Source organism: Ursus americanus, chromosome 7 (assembly GCF_024610735.1).
Source record: "Ursus americanus isolate L20-20 chromosome 7, mUrsAme1.1.p, whole genome shotgun sequence".
Lineage (NCBI taxonomy): Eukaryota > Metazoa > Chordata > Mammalia > Carnivora > Ursidae > Ursus > Ursus americanus.
Window position 1 is genome coordinate 30,222,964 of NC_142133.1, and position 20,357 is coordinate 30,243,320.

The 20,357-nt window shown below is 38.3% G+C and overlaps 2 protein-coding genes across 2 annotated transcripts in view; one reads left to right on the forward strand and one right to left on the reverse strand.

Annotated features, from left to right (window-relative positions):
- The window catches only part of WDPCP (WD repeat containing planar cell polarity effector), a 466,454-nt gene that overhangs the window by 418,357 nt on the left and 27,740 nt on the right, over window positions 1–20,357 (reverse strand). The gene's annotated exons all lie outside the window — the stretch shown is intronic.
- On the forward strand, window positions 22–18,516 carry MDH1 (malate dehydrogenase 1). Its single transcript, XM_045788089.2, has 9 exons — window positions 22–168; window positions 5,391–5,489; window positions 6,566–6,662; window positions 9,390–9,565; window positions 11,452–11,574; window positions 16,497–16,673; window positions 17,189–17,302; window positions 17,830–17,919; window positions 18,178–18,516. The coding sequence occupies exons 1-9, from the start codon at window positions 166–168 to the stop codon at window positions 18,301–18,303; spliced, it is 1,005 nt and encodes a 334-aa protein (XP_045644045.1). The 5' UTR covers window positions 22–165; the 3' UTR covers window positions 18,304–18,516.

Sequence of the window (20,357 nt, forward strand, 5' to 3'; positions counted from 1 at the left end):
ATCCGGGAAATATAAACTACAGTTCCCAGAGGGCGCTGCGGTTGGGAGACGAGCATTTTCTTTCTAGCAGAGCTCGCCCTCCCCAAGTCAGTTCCGCAGTAAAGGTGACCTGGTTTCCTGACGCTCGTTTTGCAGGTGCTGAAATTGTTCGCGCACTTCTTAATCATGGTGAGTGTTGGCCCCTGGATCCTGCGTACCCCCAACCTTCGCGCCCGTGTGTGGGGTGTCTTGCACTGGAAGGACTTTTGGGGAGGGGGGCGGCTGTGCAAAGCGCTGCCTTTCGAGCCCTTTGGAAAGCCCCGACTCATCTTTTGGGGACTGTCGCAGTGACCCAGTAATTGGGAAGGGATTGGTTTCCACCTGGGGAGCTCTTACAAGGACTCTGGAGAAATTTGTCCTTGGAGAGGCTTGATCTCAGTCCTGCTGCGTGGCGTGGGTACAAAGTAAGCTGCGGGTTTTGTCCACGATAGAGGGTTTGATAAGGATGATAAGGTTTGGTATGAGAGGTGGGGGGTGTTGGGTCTTAACCTCTTTTTTTCTTGAGCCCTCACTGCTTTTAAGGGCCTTTGTCACAAAGCCCTTGAAAACAGAAGGCCCTCAGTTGTAAAGGTTGTTCTTACCAGGTACTCCAGATTACGATCGCCGTTTTCGAGAGACGTTTCCGCCATATCTAATTTCACAAAATGTTATTTAAAACCTGTTCATTGATCTCCTTTTGTAATGACAGGACGTGTTGCAGTGATGGCATCACTGGCCAAATAACTAGTGCAGAAATTCTTTGCTGGTCTGTAGGTTATGAATTCTAGAGCCACTACTTTTAATGTTACACAATGTAACCATCTTGTGAAGGTCTGGATACCTAGATCACCCTATCTTGTCTCTGCTGGAAGGGAGAAGGCGGCGGGGGGGGGGGGCGGTGAAGGAACTCTGACGTATGAATAATCTGCATGCTGTTTGAAGGTGACATTTGACATCAGACAAATTAATCCAGTACTTGTATTTATAGTTGAAGTTCTTCTTCCTCCGTTATCTCAAAATTCTGGAATAGGTGGGGATTGTGGGGAAATATTCGAATGAACTGGAAATTTTCCAGAACCTGAAAAGACATATTTTTAAGGCAAGGGGATTACTGCTTCCTTTACCTTTATAAGGGACCAGTGGGGACAGCTACTAATTCTCAGTAAAAGTTAAACCTCAGTTTTCTACTTATAATTTTGTCATTTAAATGATGGTTTCAGTGAGCTCTGATTTAATCTTAGCAAGAATATGGAGGTAACAGAGAATGTGAGACTTTATAATTTTAGAACTGAATGGAACCTTTTAAATATAATTTTGATAAATCTCCCCCCACTTCAGATTTTAAAATTGAGTTTATTGAAACCCAAAGAGAATGATTTGCTCAAGGTCATACAACAGTTTGCTCCCAAGAGCCTTACAGCTCTTTCCATTGTAACATATTGTGCCATACAATTACCAAGTCATTTTGAAAATTTATTTTTAGTAGCTGAGGTTCTGGGGGAACATACAAATTCATACTGCAAATATAATTTAAAGTATTTTATCAGCATTTATATTAAAAGCTTTATAAAAAGCTTTATATTAATAGCTTTATTCCCTGCAATTCAGAATATTGGAATTCTAGAATTAGAAGGGAATTTGGAAATTATTTACTCTAATTTTAAAAGGTAGCCTGGTGAGGTTAAATGATTTTCCCAAGGTCACAGGGAGAATCCTGGGCCCCCATTCTTACGTTGTTTTGCTATGCAATAGATAAAGACAGGCCTCACCCCTGGAAGGTCACTTGGGCACTGGATAACAGAGATGTCCCTAAGAATGAACACTCCTGTTAGTTTACTGAAACTGACAGCCCTCTCAGGTGACTCAGAATCGCCTTGCCTCCTCAGGAGACCATGTGAACAATCACTGAATTTAAAAAGAGACATCTTTTGTAAGCTGTTCAAAGTATTTTTTTGTAAGAGAGGGGAATAGGGACAGTAAGGATTAACTGTATGAAGGAATTTGAATGATAGGTTTTTATATTACAGAAATAAATGTAAATTAGAAAGTAAAAAAGGAATAGCAGAAAGAACACTTATATTCAAGCTTTATAACTGAGACTTGAGCACATGCGCAAGGCAGTCTGAATTTGCAGGAAGGTCATTTGAGCCCTGCCAAGAGCAGAGACATTCCTTCTTTAGATCTTGGCAGACTGCCCAGATATCTAAGCAAAGAATAGTAACCTGTCTTCACACTGTAACATTGTGGAAAGTCAGCGGGAATCTCCCACCCTCCTGCTTTTGTACTGCAATGTTGCAAAGAGCAAAAAGAACAGAATAAGCACATCCTTTCCCATTTCATAAGCATTCAGACATTTACTAGGCTTCATACTAATCTTAGTAAGATAGAATTAACTATCCGTGAAAATAATTTTTCACAGACATAGAAGAAGGAAGCTGCTGAGATGGAATTAGCAGCTGTTCATTAGTTGGCCACAACCACTTCACTAAGGACTGTGATACTGGGAGCGTATTTTTTAGCAGCTAAAATTAATGCCTAAGATTGACTACATTGCTGTGTTCTAACCATCTACCTGTGAGCTTTACAGATAGTGACACTCGCTTTCCCCTTTATTTCTTATCCTGGCTTCCTTTACATTGAAGTGGTATATATTTATATTTTTCTTAACCCTTTTATTAACCCAACAGATACTTGTTGAACACTGCATGGGAGTACAAATTTGAGTCAAGGGCAGACTGCTCTCACAGCAAGGGGGTGGTGGTTCACAGTTCAGTGGAGAGTAACAGACGTGTCAGTAGAAAACCAAAGGGTATAAGAATCCTTAGAGGAAAATTTTATGGTGACAGAGACCTATAATTATAGTGTTTGCTACATACTGTTCTTAATGCTTTGTATGTTAACTCTCAATCCATACAACTACCTTATTTGTTAGGTAGCTGTTATCATTATCTCCGTTTTACTGTGAGGAAACTGAATACAGAGTTTAAGTAACTTGTCAAGAACATGCAGCTGATGAGTTGTAAAGTCCGCATTTGAACCCAGAACATTTGGCTCTAGAGGCTGTCTCTTTACTACACTCTGCCACCTCTCTAGCCCCTGTTTTAGAAAATTGGGATATCCTCTTGTTTCCTCCATGTGGTTCACTAATGGATTCTCTGGCCTAAAATAGTACCAGGTACATAGTAGAGATTCAGTGTTGTAATGTTTAATAAATGAAGTGAGATAACAGTTCATCAGTTGATTTATAAAACTATATCATGAGAACTAGTGACATAATTTTGCTAACTATAGCTGGACTTATTGTGCTAAGTTTCCAACCCTCTGAATGCAAGTATGTATGAATGAAATATCTTAAACAGTTTTTTAAAGCACGTTAGGTTTGCTTCCAAACAATTCTTTTACATTTCCAAGTTTGGGGTAGTAATTTTACAAGATCCAGCTATTCCTTCATCAAGTATTTGAGCTTCAGCTACATTCCAGGTGTTGCTGTAGGCAGTTGGAACACGACAGTAAATAAAACAGACAGAGCCCCTGTCCTTCAGGAGCTTGCATTCTAAAGAGAAAGGGGGAATAATTTCTTCCTCTATTCCCTTTTTCTCACCTACTCCAAGGGAAGAGGGGAAAATGACCGAATTAAAAACTGCAAAGGACATATGATTAAAAAAATAACCATATACAGTAACTTTTAGCATTCTTTATAAACCTGAAGTCTGTTTGGAAACATAAGAATGTATTGTTATTAAAAAAAAAAAAAAAGGTTTATTTGGGGAATTACCATATTTTGTCTTTTTAGGGGTATGAAGGCCTAAGGGAAAAGTTGAAGAAAATGGGGGAGAGACTAAGAAGGTCAGGGAGTCACTCTCCAGAGTTTTCTCCTTTTTTTGCGGTCATACCCTGGTCACATCTGTGAGGAAGAAATGCATACACAGTCTGCTACATACAGAGTCATCTCTACAGCAGTTGACACTTCTTTCCTGAGATTTTTTTTCCTTTGATTTTTCTGGGTGTCAAGTTGCTAAACGCTACTGACCTTCAGAGGGTAGGGTTGGAAGGTCATAGGACATAGTCTCCTTCCATCCCAAAGGCATGACTCACCTAGAAGAGGGAATTCTAAATATAAAGAAATCAAAGGCTTCTGTCCCCATTCATTTCAGTGGACCACTTCTCTCATGCAGGTAACCATAGAGGTGACTCAGGGGGAGTCCCTTTACACAGTATTGTCAAGGAAAGGAACAGTTCACCTCGATCAGATTTGTATATGTATCCGTTAAGTTTCCAAACATTTTTGTTCAGCTCTTTTTAATAGAAATATTTCTATCTTTTTAATTCTCTGAGCTTCTTTTTTTTAGTGACTCAGGATCGTCACTTTGAATATTGGTTATTACTTTTGTCCATATGTCTGTATTTTGTCCAGGGTCTGTTGAGGTCTGTAAGGCAACTTCTATTATAACTGTTATGCTCTTTGTACTTCTCCCTCCTCTCTTTTAAAATTATTTTTCCCTTGGGGCGCCTGGGTGGCACAGCGGTTAAGCGTCTGCCTTCGGCTCAGAGCGTGATCCCAGCGTTCTGGGATCGAGCCCCACATCAGGCTCCTCTGCTGGGAGCCTGCTTCTTCCTCTCCCACTCCCCCTGCTTGTGTTCCCTCTCTCGCTGGCTGTCTCTGTCTCTATCAAATAAATAAATAAAATCTTAAAAAAAAAAAAAATTATTTTTCCCTTGGAATCAAGTTGTCAACTGTCACTATATTTTGATGTAGTTATTGAATAGTAAAATTTTTTATAATCCAGTATTCTCTTTCTCCTTAAATAAAAAATAAAGGCTTATTTTTCCTCCTTCAAGTAGTCAAGTTGAATTATGATTAATAGTTTTATTAAAACTTTCTGACTCATTGTAAGTGGAAAATTTTAACCACTGTCACTCCTCTTCCCGGTGTGAAGTATTCTATTCTAGCAGATGGGGAGTGGGGGGATTTGCATAAGAGGATTTATAAGGTTCTAGTGGCTGCCAGGGTTTGTATCACCATATAAGGCACATCAACATTGTTAGGCCTATTTCAGTGGCAAAACAGCCTTAAAGAGATGGATAAGATTTTGTAAGTAAATCCAGGATAACAGTGAGATAAGTAACACCACATAAATATCCAGCCAAAGGACACATGTTCCAGAAGTTGCTCAGCTGATTTGTGCATGCTATATTTACTGAGACAAGTCTGGAATAAGTTTGTCTTCTAAGCCAAATGTGAAGAGACTTTAAAATTTTACATTAACTTTTGAAGTACGTGGTTGTCTCATTATAGAGAAAATCCTGAATGTCTTTAGGGTAAAATAGCATTTTTAAATAAGATGTTAATCAATGGGACTCTTTCATTACAGTCTGAACCAATCCGTGTGCTTGTGACTGGAGCAGCTGGTCAAATTGCATATTCACTGCTGTACAGTATTGGAAATGGATCTGTCTTTGGTAAAGACCAGGTAGGGAAACTATCCGTGTACCTCAAGTCAAAATAAGAATATTGTCAATAAACCCTGTATTTAGTTTCAAAGAAATATTTTAATGATAAAGGGATGGGTTATCCTAATAAATGTACTGGGCACATTGCTATAAATGTAAGCTGGTATCTTACTTATATGTATCCCCCCAGCCATTGAAAATGCTTTGCACATCAACTCTTCCGCATACTTCATTTAGCTGACTTGGTACAGCCAGCAGGTATCAGTCAGTGGAAGGTTTTCACTAGTAACAGTAACTATTAGGGAGAGTCATGTGGGAGAGAAAGTTGCTGAATTAGTACTTCCTTGTTGATAAATGGTCTGTAGACCCAAAATAATCGGACAGGCAGATCTGCTTTCCAGTTTAAAGAGGCACCGCCTATTCTTATTCCCCTATTCCACTAAAATCCTTTTTAAAGTATTCATTTATTCCTTCTCTTCCCACATAGATATCAAGTTCTTCCTTCGTGCCAGATAATATTTAGCTTTCCATGAACTAAAATTAGATACATAGCTGCGAACAATAAGAGTAAACTATGGCTGGGGCGCCGGGGTGGCGCAGTTTGTTGAGCATCTGACTCTTGGTTTCGCTCAGGTCATGATCTCAGGGTCATGAGATCAAGCCCCACGTCGGGCTCTGCACTCAGGAATCTGCTTGAGATTCTCTCCCTCTCCCTTCTTCTGGCCCTCCCCCTCTACGTGGGCACCCACCCATGTGCGCTCTTTCTCTCTCAAATAAATAAATCGTAAAAGAAAAAAAAAGGAGTAAGCTATGGCATATCACTTGAGTTTGATATTTTTTCCATGTATACTCCTTTAAAATTCAGTAATGGTGATTCCTTTTACTTTGTTAGCAAACTTTCGCTGGCTTTATACCATTCCTTTTTCTGAAAGTGGCATGATGTTAGATACCTGACCTCCTAAAATAATTATAACTAATTAATGGGAATTATACACATACATACACCAAATAAGCAAAAACTTTACAAGAGGACTTTTCTGTGACTAAATGACAAAACCTACACTGACAGATGCTGTCCTTGCTATTTATTTGGCAGCCAATAATTCTTGTGCTGCTGGATATCACTCCCATGATGGGTGTCTTAGATGGTGTCCTAATGGAACTGCAAGACTGTGCCCTTCCCCTCCTGAAAGGTGAGTTGGGGAGGGCGGTGGAGGATAAAAGAATTTTATAGTATTCTATGTCTTTCAGAAAATAAGTTTAGATTTTTAACTAGCCTTCAGTTAGAAACTATTTCATAAAAGTATTTTTTGTTGTTGTTTTTTGAACTACAACTATTTGGTAAGATGTGTACCAAGAATAAATAAGGGTTAAAGCAAGAAGTAACCAATGTCAGTTAAAAGACTATGCTTATTGGGGCGTCTGGGTGGCACAGCGGTTAAGCGTCTGCCTTCGGCTCAGGGCGTGATCCTGGCGCTATGGGATCGAGCCCCACATCAGGCTCCTCCACTATGAGCCTGCTTCTTCCTCTCCCACTCCGCCTGCTTGTGTTCCCTCTCTCGCTGGCTGTCTCTATCCTGTCGAATAAATAAAATCTTTAAAAAAAAAAAAAAAAAAGACTATGCTTTTTTTCCCAACATGCTTATACATAATTTTCCTTACTAATTAAGCATAATATTGCACAGGGGTTATACACCTGAGATTGCCTACATTGTGTTGTTATTTAAAATCTATTTAAAAAGTAATAGTAGCGCCTAAATTATGTAGTTCTAAATGATGTCTTCCAGAGCCACGTGTTGCCCTGAGGCTGGAAATTGTTTGGTCCCTCACATGTAGTCCTAACCCACAGCCGGTTATCAGATTGAGATACAGCATAAATTGTCCTAATCATATGCTGCATAGTTTGAAAAAAGCCCGTGAGAGTTCTGCTAAGAGCCTTTAAGAATCATTGAACTATTACACAAATGTAAGACAGAAGTCTTAAATTTGATTGACGGTTTCGTTAAAATGTTAGGTCAACTTGAACTAATTTGAATATTTTTCTTTAGGTATACCTTCATTATGATTGTTTTCTTTTAGTAACAATTAATTAATAATACTCTCCTAAGTTTGCACAGAGTAAAATACATACACGCCCAACACAAACCATGCTCAGAGGGGCGCCTGGGTGACGCCGTGGGTTAAGTGTCCACCTCTTCTTGGTTTCGACTTGGGTCATGGTCTCAAGATCTCCATCAGGTTCCGCGCTCAGCAGGGAGTCTACTTGAGATACTCTCTCCCTCTTCCTCTGTCCTCTCCACATGTGTGGGTGTTTGTGTGTGTGTGTGCACATGCACACACTCGCTTTCTCTCTCTCTCCCTCCCTTTCTCTCTCTCTAAGATAATAGATCAATAAATCTTAAACGAAAGAAAGAAAAAAACATGCTCAGAATTCATATGTCCATTCAATAAACATTTACTAGAAGGGGTGCTCTGTTGTCTGAAATCATTTGGTTGCATAGTTATATAAGAAAGTGTATTGTCCTGCCAAGCTGTTCTGCTGGCTCCCTTTCCTCACCCTCTCTTTCTTTCTTTTTTTAAACTGAAGTATAGATGACACACAACTTACCCTCTCTCTCCAAATCAGCTTCATTGCATTGTCACATTTTTATTCCTTTCTCTGCTGAGTTATTCTCCTCTCTCGAGTGGGTCCAGGTTACCGTATGACAGGGAGGGAAGATTCTGCAAATAAGGATGCATGGCTGGGAAGAAGATTCCCCTCACCACCTGGTGTTTCTTTGTATACCCATTGGGGGCTCTACAGCAGCCTTACTGTGACACAAGTTGACTCCCCTAAAAATTTACCAATGACAGTGCTGAATCCTGATTGTCGCAGTCCATTTGCACTACTATAACAAAAATACCATAGACTGAATGGCTTATAAACCACAAAAATTTAATTCTCATAGTTCTGGAAGTTGGGAAATCCAAGGTTAAGGTACCAGCATGGTCACATTCTGGTGAGACGCCATTTCCTGGTTCTGTCTTCTTCCTATGTCCTCAAGGCGGAAGGGGTGAAGAAGCTCTCCGAGACCTCTTTATAAGGGCATTAATCCCATTTATGAGGGCTCTGCCCTTATAACCTAATCATCTTCCACAGGCCCTACCTTTAATACCATCACATTGGGGATTGGGTTTCAACATGAATTTTGTAAGGGACAGAAACATTCAGTCTGTAGCACTGGTCATGGCCTTTTTAATACCGTTAATAAAGGAGAGTAATGATATATGTTCTTTAATCAAAGAGTAGGTGGTATATGTTTATTGGACAGGCACAGCAGAATAGTGGTTGGTCTCTGGACCAGCCTGGGCTGGAATTACAGGTTCACTGCTTTTTGATGGCCAATTAATCTCCTTAAACTTGTTTGTCTTCATGCATAAAATATTAAGATTATATTTGATACAAGAAAATTCGTAGTGTTATTCCTGGCATGAAACTCCTCAATAAACATTATTTTGAATCTGTGATTGGTATCTTAGACCTTAAAGTAATTACAACTTAAAGGTTAGGTAAATTAGTTTCTCTTTCATGTTATCTGTGGTAATTGGTGTGAATAACAAATGTTGCACAGAGTTGAAAGTTATCATATTGTACTTTGCATCATATCTGATCATAAAACAAAAAGCTGTAGAGCTTTCGAACTTGAAATAATTACTGAAATAGGAAAAGTAAAATAAATGTAATTTACATTTCTGCTAATATCGTTTGTTGATTATATAATTTTTCCTTTCGTAGGCCCCTAAAACTTCTTTATCATTGTGATGTGTAAAAGTAGACATTTGCTACAAAGTGAAAGAATTACTGGGTAGATTCAATGTGAAAAAGAAAACCTTGACTTTGGTGTTTCAGTAGCTCTGCATATTTATTGCCGTGTTCACAGATGTCATCGCAACAGATAAAGAGGACGTAGCCTTCAAAGACCTGGATGTGGCCATTCTTGTGGGCTCCATGCCAAGAAGGGATGGCATGGAGAGGAAAGATTTACTGAAAGCAAATGTGAAAATCTTCAAATGCCAGGGTGCAGCCTTGGAGAAGTATGCCAAGAAGTCAGTTAAGGTGACCAATACAGTATTTTATGGGGTTTTCATTATCAGCATTTGAAACTTCTTCTTTTAGCATTTAAGTAAAGATAAAATTATTTGCCTTTTTCCCCCCAGTTTTGTGCAGTGGTCAGTAAGTACAGATAGAGTTTTGCTTGATAAGCTCTCCTTTTCTGAGTTTTTTTTCTTATAACGTAGAAATCTTTATTTAGAGGTGCTCAAAAATATCTTGCCCATTACTGTGATATGGACATTTAATATTAATTTACAGACCTATCGAAAAGGCACAGAACCTACTGGTACCTTTACCTGCATGGGAATATTTGTTCAGACATTTGGGTTTGTGTGTGTGATAGTAGAGAGAGATGGATGTAAGCTGCGTTCTCAGCAGTGAGAGATGCTGGCTTCTGAAATGCTCAGATTTTCTCAATCCAGAGAAATTTTGATACGCTTGTCTCTAGAGAAGTTGGGTTGGTGTAACTTCCTCATCTGTCTCTTTGTGTGCAAGCTATTTACTTGGGTTGGTGTAACTTCCTCATCTGTCTCTTTGTGTGCAAGCTATTTACTTTAGTTTCTAAATTTGCCTTAATATTACAAATAGACCTCCTTTTACCAAATAAGTAAGCAAAAAGGCTTGCCCGTTAGAGGTTTTACTGATTTTGATAGACTTGTTCTTCCCAATCCTGACTTTAAACCAAGGTAAAAGAAAATGTTTAAGATTTTAAAGTTGCCAGTTAGAATGTTCTATTATCATATTTTATACATGTCTGAATTTTTGCTTTCTGTAGAATTCATTTTAAATAGCTTAGCTTTATTTTCTGTAATCGTTAACAGAAAATAGTAGAAATGAGTAGAAATCCATGGGTCTCTTAATTTAAAAAAATGACAGTGTTGCCTGTACTGCGCCAGGCTGCTTGAACTTGTGCTGCTTGCACTATAATCACTCCTCAGCCAAGTGTCCTTTTTGGGAAAATATATACTGACACTGGAGTACTTAGGGGCATTGGAGTATCGTATCTTCAGCTTGCTCTCAAATGGGCCAAAAAGAAAGACTAAGGGTATAGTGTGTGTGTAGAGAGAGGAAGAGAAATGAAAAAAATGAGGGAATCTGGGTAAAGACGATGTGGAAGGTAGTCTTTGTAATATGCTTGCAGCTTTTAAGTAAGTTTGACATTTTTTCCCAGTAAGTTTATAGTTTTATTAAAGAATTTAAAACTTAAAAGATAAAGTACATGTGTACATTTTCCTGTACTGTATTATAATGCAGTGTGTCCTGTACCTCCTCAATTAAAAAAAAAATTTTTTTAAGTAGCCTGAAGTGCTTTCTGCTAAGGATTGATTCAGCGGGTGTGGAGTGGGTAGGACCTGGTAATCTGTATTTTAGCAAATCCCAGTTAATTCTTAGGATTAGGCAAGATTAAAAAACTCTTTTAATTAATAAAGATAAGTCATTGTCCTAAAGGAATCTGCTCAAGTAGAATTTCTTTCTTGGACTACTTTTTTAAGAAGGAAAATTTTATGAATGAATTGCTCTCTCAGACAGAGCCTTAGGGGGTGTGTGTGTGTGTGTGTGTGTGTGTGTGTGTGTGTGTGTTAAATAGATAAATGCTCTGTTTTGGCACAAAACAAAATAGACATGTACCTTCGGTCTTGGACGCTGCCACCTGGAAAGCAACTTGTACACGTGTTGGTAGCTTTATTAAAGACATATTTTCAGTAATCACAAGAGACACTAACAATGGGGTGGAAATACTATAGAAACTACAGTGGTAACCATACATACTTAGCTCATACAAACTTGATACAGAGGCTACATGTTACACATTTATCAGTCATTTTCTAAGATAGTTTGGTTCATCAGTGCATGGTGTGTAACTTCGCTGTGCCTCCCGTATATCCTAGGTTATCGTGGTGGGAAATCCAGCCAATACCAACTGCCTGACTGCCGCCAAGTCGGCACCGTCCATTCCCAAGGAGAACTTCAGTTGCTTGACTCGTCTGGATCACAACCGAGCTAAAGCTCAGGTAGAAAAATACCTTTTAAAATCTTGAATGTTCAACTTTAAAACCTTTTTCTCTTACTTTTGAAGTAGCTGAATCTTATTTTTTTGTTTTTGTCTAGTAGAAAGCTATTGTAATTTGTTAGGGAGTCTTTACATCTAGTCTCTTGACTAGACTCCTAAACTCGTACTTAATTTTCTCAACTATGGTTCATTTGCTAACTATGCCAAAATACTGTTCCTAATGTCCTTTTACCGCAGGGGTTATAAAACCAGTCATTAGGGGTGCATGTGTGGCTCAGTCATTTAAGTGTCCAACTCTTGATTTTAGCTCAGGTCTTGATTTCAGGGTAGGGAGTTTAAGCCCTGCCTTGGGCTCCATGCCGCACGTAGAGCCTACTTAAAAAATCAGTTATTAGTATAATTAACAGGGCAATACATGGTATTTTTTTTGCCCGATATGTAGAACATTATAAAAAGAAAGATTTGAGCTTTTTGTGTTTTGTGTGGTTCTGCTTCCTTTTTCCCTATAGCTAAGCCATCAGATTCAGATTTTTTAATGTTTAATTTTATATTTAATTTTATTTTTTATCTTTTTAATATTCTACATGTTTCCATAAAACTTCCTACTTTTCACTACTTAGCAACTAAATATTAATTGTTCTCGAGTTTCCTTATCCCTTGGAGTTTTAGATACATGTGCTGAAGGGTCAGTGACCAGGGTATTAACAGTAGCTTTTTGAAAACTGAGATGCCACCGCCAATCATCTGTGCTGGTTTCTAGGTTTTCTTGGGTCTAGATGATCCTGATGCCCTTCAAAGCCGTGACAGAGTTCTGGGTTCTTGGACATAACCTCTTTCCTTTTCCCTAGCACCTTTCTGGCCATACGTCCTCATCCACAGGTCATCGCTGTTAGATAGGTCTATGAATTTAGTCCTTTTTCTTCTAAAGAAGACAACTTTGTTTAGTTTCAAGAAAACATTTTATCAAAAGATGGTGTGCGGCGCCTGGGTGGCTCAGATGGGTGGGCGGCTGCCTTCGTCTCGGGGCCTGATCTCCGGGTCCTGGGATCGAGCCCCACATCGGGCTCCTGGCTGGTTTGGCGGAGAGCCTGCTTCTCTCTCTACCTCTACCTCTCCCCTGCTTGTGTACTCTCTCTCTCTCTCTCTCAAATGAATAAATAAAATCTTTAAAAAAAGAAAAAGAAAGAAAGAAACATAGAAAGAAACCTAGAAAGAAAAAGAAAAAAAGATGGTCTGAGGTCCAAGTTGAAAAACCACTGCTTTAAACTGAGAATTGATCATCTTTCAGCTTTGGAGTACCCAGTAACGGAGAAAAGAACTGACATTTGTTAAGCTTCCACCCTAAGCTGAATGCTCTATGTGTAACTTACCATTTAATTCTTCTAATAACCATATGAGATATGTTGTTATCTTTGTTTTACACACAAGAAACCTGAAGCCCAGAAAGTTCTGGGATCACAGTCACACAGCTAGTAAATGATGGAGCCAGCTATATTTGTCTAACTCCCAAACTCTTAGATGTGTTCTTACATAATGAGATTATGTGACCTAAGTCCACTTACTAGCTCTGTGACCTTGAGGAAGTATATTCAAGGTATAAAATGGGGTAATAATTCTATCTACCTCAAAGGGAGGTTATGTGGATTAAATGAGATAAGATCTGTGTTAAGCTCTTTCATGGTATCTGTCACATAGTAAAACTCAATAGATTGGCTGCTCTTAGTAGTAATGATTTTTATTAGTAGTGTTATTATTAAGAGGGATATAACTAAGAGTTGAGAAGAGCCACACCTCATATCTCCTTGAATAGACCATTAATTTAGAAGGTCATTGGATAACAAGCTTAAATTGCAAATATTTCCTGAGGGGCTTTAGGCTGTGAACTGGGTCTTTTTCCTTATTTTTTTTAGCTAGAGTCTAGTGGGTGGAAGGAATGGGAGTCAGTTTGAATGAGTGGAAGCAGGAGATCTGGGTACTACAAAACAATTAAGAAGGAAGAGATGGTTTTAGATGTTACATTTGTAGGTTCTAGATGTCCAGATGGTAACTTTCCCTGCAACAGGGAAAAAGAGGTAATATGACACCACTGACAAGCTTGGTTTTTGTTGTTTCAGCTGAGGCCTTGGGGGAGGCAGGCACTGGAAAATTCTGCTTCCAGAGGTACTCCTAAGTGACGCTTTGTCCCAGTGCCTGAAACAGTTTTCCCTGTAGGGGCAAAAGTCTGAGTGAGGAAAGAGAGAAGAAGCAGTCTTGTTAGACTTTAACTTTGGCACATGTTCCAGTATGTCAGTCTGGCATAGTGAGAGCCTTTGGGAGGTTTTTGAAAAAGCAGTTTCTTCCTCCTGTAAAGTTGTTCATCCAGTGAGAAAAATAACAAACTCAAAGACTAATTTCTTACATGAATATTGCTCATCTTACATAATTCATTTTGGGAATCAGAAGACCTAGCTACCTAGTGACTGTTGATCACCTGCAGAATTCCCCTTTGTATTTGCAAACCAGAGCTGCGTATGAATGCTGACAGGGTAGTTTGACAATAAAACCAGTTAGCTCCTATTGGGGGTGGAGGGGAGGAATTACGGCGGCTGGAGAATTAGTCCAAAACTGTTTAACAGATCTGCATGGTAGACATGAAAGGTCTAAGGGAGCAAGGAAGTGGAATCCTGGATACATGTTAATTTATACTAGCTCTGATATGAATGAAATTCAGAAACTACATCTGCAAAGTATTGGCCTTTGCTGTCCAGACAGAAGTGGATTAGCTCAAGTAAACAAAAAAACAAGAGGAAGTAGGCAGCAGGACAAAGGAAGTAAGGAGCTTCCTGTAGGGAGGAGAAGCCCTGAGGCAGTTTGTCTTCACTCTTCAGCAAAATTACAGGTTCTAAGTTCTTGGTAATAGACATCTCGTGTTACTTGCCTCAGGTAAATGTTCCTTTTTCTCTATGATACCAGCTAAATATAAGTAAGGGCAGTTCTTCCCAAGTCCTTGAAGGTCATGGCACACACTGAAAATGGTAGTCATTGCACAGCACACTGCTGTGCCTCAACCACTAAGCAGATCAGTAGCTGGATTCTCTAGAAACCAACTATCCAACTAATTTGTGAGGACTGATTGATACTTAAATAGCCCCAATACTTGCAGAACTCTAGATGAAGCAGGGTTTAGCTGAGAAGTGATTTTAAATGTCAAAACAGAATTTTAAGTGAATTTTTAAGTCATTTATTCTAGGATTTAAGAAACAAGTCTCAACTTATTTTAAGGGTGATAGGGAAAGTAAACACAATTTGATTCTTACCTGACTGAATAAAGTATATAAAGGTGACTCAAGTCACTGCAAACATTTTAGGTATTGGCCTTTTTTCATCAGTACCCTTTTTGTTTGGTTGCTTGCTGTTTTGTTTTTTACTTTTCATTTTGGAGTAATTATAGACCCAGAAGAAGTTAAAAAATAGTACAGAGAATCCCGCATCCCCGTCACTCACTTCCCCCAGTGGTAACATCTTCCTTCACGATAGAGCATTTTTAAAACGAGGAAACTGACTAAACTCATTCAGATTTCTGCGGTTTTTACGTTCATTTTTTTGGTATGTCTTTAATCATATATGTAGATTACTGTAATCACTGCAGTGAAGATACAGAACTGTTTCAACACCCAGAAGAGAACCTCCTCATGCTGCCTCATTATAGTTACACACTCCCTCTCCGTTCCTAAGCTCTGACAACCATTTCTCTGTTCTTCATCTCAATTAATTCTGTCATTTTGAGAATGTCACAAAAATAGAATCCTGTAGTAAGTGACGTTTTGAGACTGGCTTTTTTCATGCAAAAGCAGTGAACTCTGGCACAACTATTTTTTTCTCCCATTCTTACTATTAAAGAAGGAAAAATCATCCACAATGATACCCTAACACATCAGCTCATAAAATCATAAAAAATTTTTTCCAAAACATTCCCTTCTGGTTCATCACAATTCTGCTATCTAATTAAGAACAAATTATGCATACAACTAACCATAATTTTTTTTTTTTGCACATTACCTTATCAGGTGAAAAAGTAAGTGAGCTTATTTTGTTTATTTAAATCTTTCAAAGCATAACTTTCTAATCCTTTCTGTGGCTAGTATACTACATAATATAATTGATAGTCATGTGACTGCAAGGCTTACCGGATCTTAAAGTGGTTTTTTGTTTGTTTGTTTTTTACATTTTTAAAATTTATTTTTAAGTAATCTCTACACCCATCATGGGGCTCGAACTCACGACCCCAAGATCAAGAGTCACATGCTCCCCCAACTGAGCCAGCCAGGTGCCCTGTAAAGTGCTTTTTGGACCTATAGCTAGAAATTGTTACATTTGGTATCATTTTAGTATTGTATTTAAGCTCTTTCCTTTGGTTTCCTAATCTGTAAATTGAAGACAATCATACTTTTGGTAATCTGAGTCCCTTCCAACTCCAAAATTTCATATTTAGGATTATTTGAAAATCAACTAATTTATGTATGTGGTATATAATAAAAATTTCACCTAAATATCAGAAATTCCTGTATTCTAACCTGATTGTCAGAAGTGCTGAGGAGACATCTCCAAGTAAGTATTAACAACAAAACAAAGGTCATACTTATATATTCTTAACCTCTTGCTTGGTGTTTTATGTTGGTGTTTTGTGTTTGATAAACCCCCTATACTGATAAGTTAATCATAAACTGTAGGATGCTCTCTACTCTTAAATATTCTACCCTATAATGTTTCGGGTTTACATTGTTAAGCTTTCGGAAATTACCAAGCAATATTTTTTCTTTTAACAAATCGATATAACTTTTGTGTGTTCTCTTGAAATTTCAGAGGCCTTAAGGATGTTTGTCAGGCACAATTTGAAATAAAAAGTGTTGGTCCAAGTAAGATATTTGTTTTCTATTTAACTAGATTGCTCTTAAACTTGGTGTGACTTCTGATGATGTAAAGAATGTCATCATTTGGGGAAACCATTCCTCAACTCAGTATCCAGATGTCAGCCATGCCAAGGTGAAACTGCAAGGAAAGGAAGTTGGTGTTTATGATGCTCTGAAAGATGACAGCTGGCTCAAGGGAGAATTCATCACAGTAAGAAAAATCTCTCTTAACAACCAAGTGTAAAGAACTCTTGAGAGAGACACCACATTGCTGACCCAGCTGTCTCTCCAAGACAGTCTTCAAATGTCTCTCCATTTGGTGGTGTGGTTCTCAAGGAGAGCAGGCCTTTCATGGTTGCTCTGATGACTACATACAGAGCCAGTCATGATCCAGTCTGATCTGATCTGCTATGTGGCAGACAAGATTGATGGCTAAAGTGGGAAAAAACTAGAGTTCTCTCTAGTCATCCAGTTAATCTTTATAAAGAGATCCATTTCTTTATGTGGCGTATAGTAAACTTTCTATGTGGATTTATAGTTTTCTTTTTTCAAAAAGACTGGTGCTTATAACTGAAATAGGTTGGTAAGGCCCACACTGGGTAGTTGTATGATTTTGGAGGGGAAGACATTAAACTGTGATTGCGGTCTTTCACCCCAGGATTAGTTTGGAAGTGATGAAAATTCTCTCATGATCAAGTAATGCTGTCTCTGCCTGTCCCCAACCAGACCGTGCAGCAGCGTGGTGCTGCTGTCATCAAGGCTCGAAAGCTGTCCAGCGCGATGTCTGCTGCAAAAGCCATCTGTGACCACGTCAGAGACATCTGGTTTGGAACCCCAGAGGTGAGGACTCCGTGATTTGCACAGGCCGCTCCTTGATTTTTGTCCTCTGATGTTGTGATGTGAAAAGAACATAACCTTGCAGGCAGGCAGGTTAGGTTTATAGCCCAGATCAGCTGCCTACGAGCTGAACAATCTTGGGAAAGTTACTTAACCTTTGGTTATCTATGGTATTTACGTCACAGGGTTGTTAAGGGTTAGATGAGAAACCCTGGAAAACACCTAGCACACCTGATGGACGTGACTTTTTTCCATAAAACTTATATTGGGCCATAGCTCCCTTATTTATAAAATGAGGATTATGTTTCTCTGGCCTACTTCACACGGATTGGAAGAGTGGAATGAGATAATACCCATGAAAGTTATCCTGTCATGGAAGTGCCTGGTGATGCGTCCTTTAAAAGTATTGAAGCTACGCACATAGTAAGAAAGCATCACCCGGTTTACTTTTGTTAATTCATGTGTCAATTGGTTGCATAAACTAAACCCTAAGCACCATAAGAATGTAAAACGTTGATTATTATTTTCAGGGAGAATTTGTGTCCATGGGCATTATCTCTGATGGCAATTCCTATGGTGTTCCTGATGATTTGCTGTACTCATTCCCTGTTACAATCAAGGTAAAGTATTTTGGGGATTATTTCCCTTGTTCCTTTACTAAATTGGACATTTTCCTAGATTCAAGGAGTTTTAAATTCAAGTACTGAACTTTTATCAAAATTGTCTGTTAGATAAGATCTGGATTTTGATTTGCTTCTTTAGAATCAGACTTTAAAAACAGATACTTCTATAGCTTTAAGTTCAGTCTAAATTGGTGCTTGCTAGAAGATCAGTTCTAGTTTAATTGTAAATCTTTATTTGTAATTATTTACAAACAGAATAAGACCTGGAAGATTGTTGAAGGTCTCACTATTAATGATTTCTCACGTGAGAAGATGGATCTAACTGCCAAGGAACTGGCAGAAGAAAAAGAAACTGCTTTTGAATTTCTCTCTTCTGCCTGACAAGACAATCATTTTGATGTTACTAAAAGCTCCAAAGCTGAAGAATCTAAATGTCGTCTTTGATTCCAGTACCAAATAACAATAATGCTATACTTAAATTACTTGTGAAAAACAACACATTTGAAAGATTGTGTGCTTCTTGGTATAAATTTGTGACAGTTTATCATCATGCTGTTAGTGCTGCATTCTAAATAAAATATATATTCAAATGAAGATGACTCAGACTCTAATTTCCAGCTAACATTTCATTTCTATTCAGAAAACAAACTTGCATGTTTCCCACTTTGGGGCTGTGATTTTTTTTTAAAACCAGAGAAAGGTAGTAAAGACAGAAAATGTTACAAAGTAAAGCATAATTCTCTTCTATTTAATCTTTTTTTTTTTTAAAGAGGGGGAGGGAGGAGGGGCAGAAGGAAAGGGAGAGAATCTAAAGAAGCAGGCTCCACGCCCAGTGCAGAGCCCATCACAGGGCTCGATCTCACAACCCTGAGATCATGACCTCAGCCCAAATCAAGAGTCAGGGGCTTAACTGACTGAGCCACCCAGGAGCCCCTCTCTTCTATTTAAATAGGGTAGGAAAATCTATCTTGTGATATTGAATCAATCTACTCCAGAATAGATTTTTAAACATTACCTACATTAGGCTATTAAATACTTAACGTTTTTTAAATCTTGAAGGTTAGTTCATGCTCTGTGGACAATGTGATTTTAACATTATCTGTTAAATAGGTTGTAGAAATACTGCTAACAATTTAATGCCATTTGATGAAATTACAACAGTCACTTTTCCTGATGGAAGGAAAAGTTAATAAATCTTCCCTTGTTGTATTACCCTATAGCAGATAAGGAATAATTTACATTTCATAACTGGTAAATGCCACAGAAATGTATGCTAGTGGGAATGTTCTCAATCTAAGCTTATTACTAGAAACAGTGTTGTTCAAAAAAATTAGTATTTTTTTCCCAAAATTCGTAAGGACAGGAGACCTCTATCTTTTCATTCTTGTACTTACTTCATTGTACATAGTAGACACTCAATATCCTAAATCTCTCAGGGCCTAATCTAGTGCTCTTCACGGGTGCTCAAATACTTAGTTGGATTTGTAACATAAAAATACCAATATCATTTCATATTTCAGTTGTAGAAAATAGAGAAGCGAGTGAGTGAAAAGTTTTAGAACTGTTAATCGGATTCATAGAAATAAAATTTCATGTGAATCCATTTTTTAAATTTTATATAAAGGAAGCATAAATGTGTACCATTTATTAAATTATTCTCTCTCAGTTCCAGACACACCCTTCTATACTTGCTTATGGCACTGGGTCTGGTACTCTGCAAACATTTCTTTACCAGCTGCTCCTTGAGTTAAAAACCTGCCAAGAAAGGGTACTAGAGGGAGACCAGCAGGCTGAGGAGGAAGAAGGAACATAGTCTTGCTTCTCCCTGTTGGTTTCTCTTATCATTACCTTCACTCCACTTGATAAATAAGCCAGAAAAGAAGAAAACAAGCAAGTCAAACTTGTCTTTAAAAGAGCAATTAATTGGAAGCACGAAGGCAAAATAAATTAACGTACATTTTTTAAATGTAAATCTTCATATGAAGATAGAACATATAAAAGTTACAAGAGCTAGAACACAGAACTGGAAGACATACAAACAAAATTAACTCAATAATGTGTCCACCTCTATTTTGTCATCCATTTGTGTAAACTGGCCTATTTGATTCTGTGAATTAAATTTCAACAACTCCCTAAAATCAGGGGTCACATCAATGAAACAGTAATAAGGCTTTGGAGAGATCTGGTAGATTACGTGTAGAAACAATTTCTCACCAACTGCTTTTGAAGCATGGCTTTGTGTTTGAATTTTCACATTGGGAAGCTGATGATCTCTGTATGCCATTTCTCTATGGTATTCACCTCTGTCATCTTAACCAAGAGAACAAAGCATTTTATTGACTCCACTCTTAATGGACAGTCCAGGCCCAGGAAATTGTGCCCTTAAAAAGTGTGATAATTTGTGAAAAGCCCAGGCCTTTCATAAGGACTTTACT

Excerpts from the sequence above, each read along its gene's own strand:
- MDH1 (XM_045788089.2), top strand. Across the intron at positions 5,490-6,565 it reads CTGTCTTTGGTAAAGACCAG|CCAATAATTCTTGTGCTGCT; the intron begins GTAGGGAAACTA and ends TTTATTTGGCAG. Across the intron at positions 11,575-16,496 it reads ACAACCGAGCTAAAGCTCAG|ATTGCTCTTAAACTTGGTGT; the intron begins GTAGAAAAATAC and ends CTATTTAACTAG.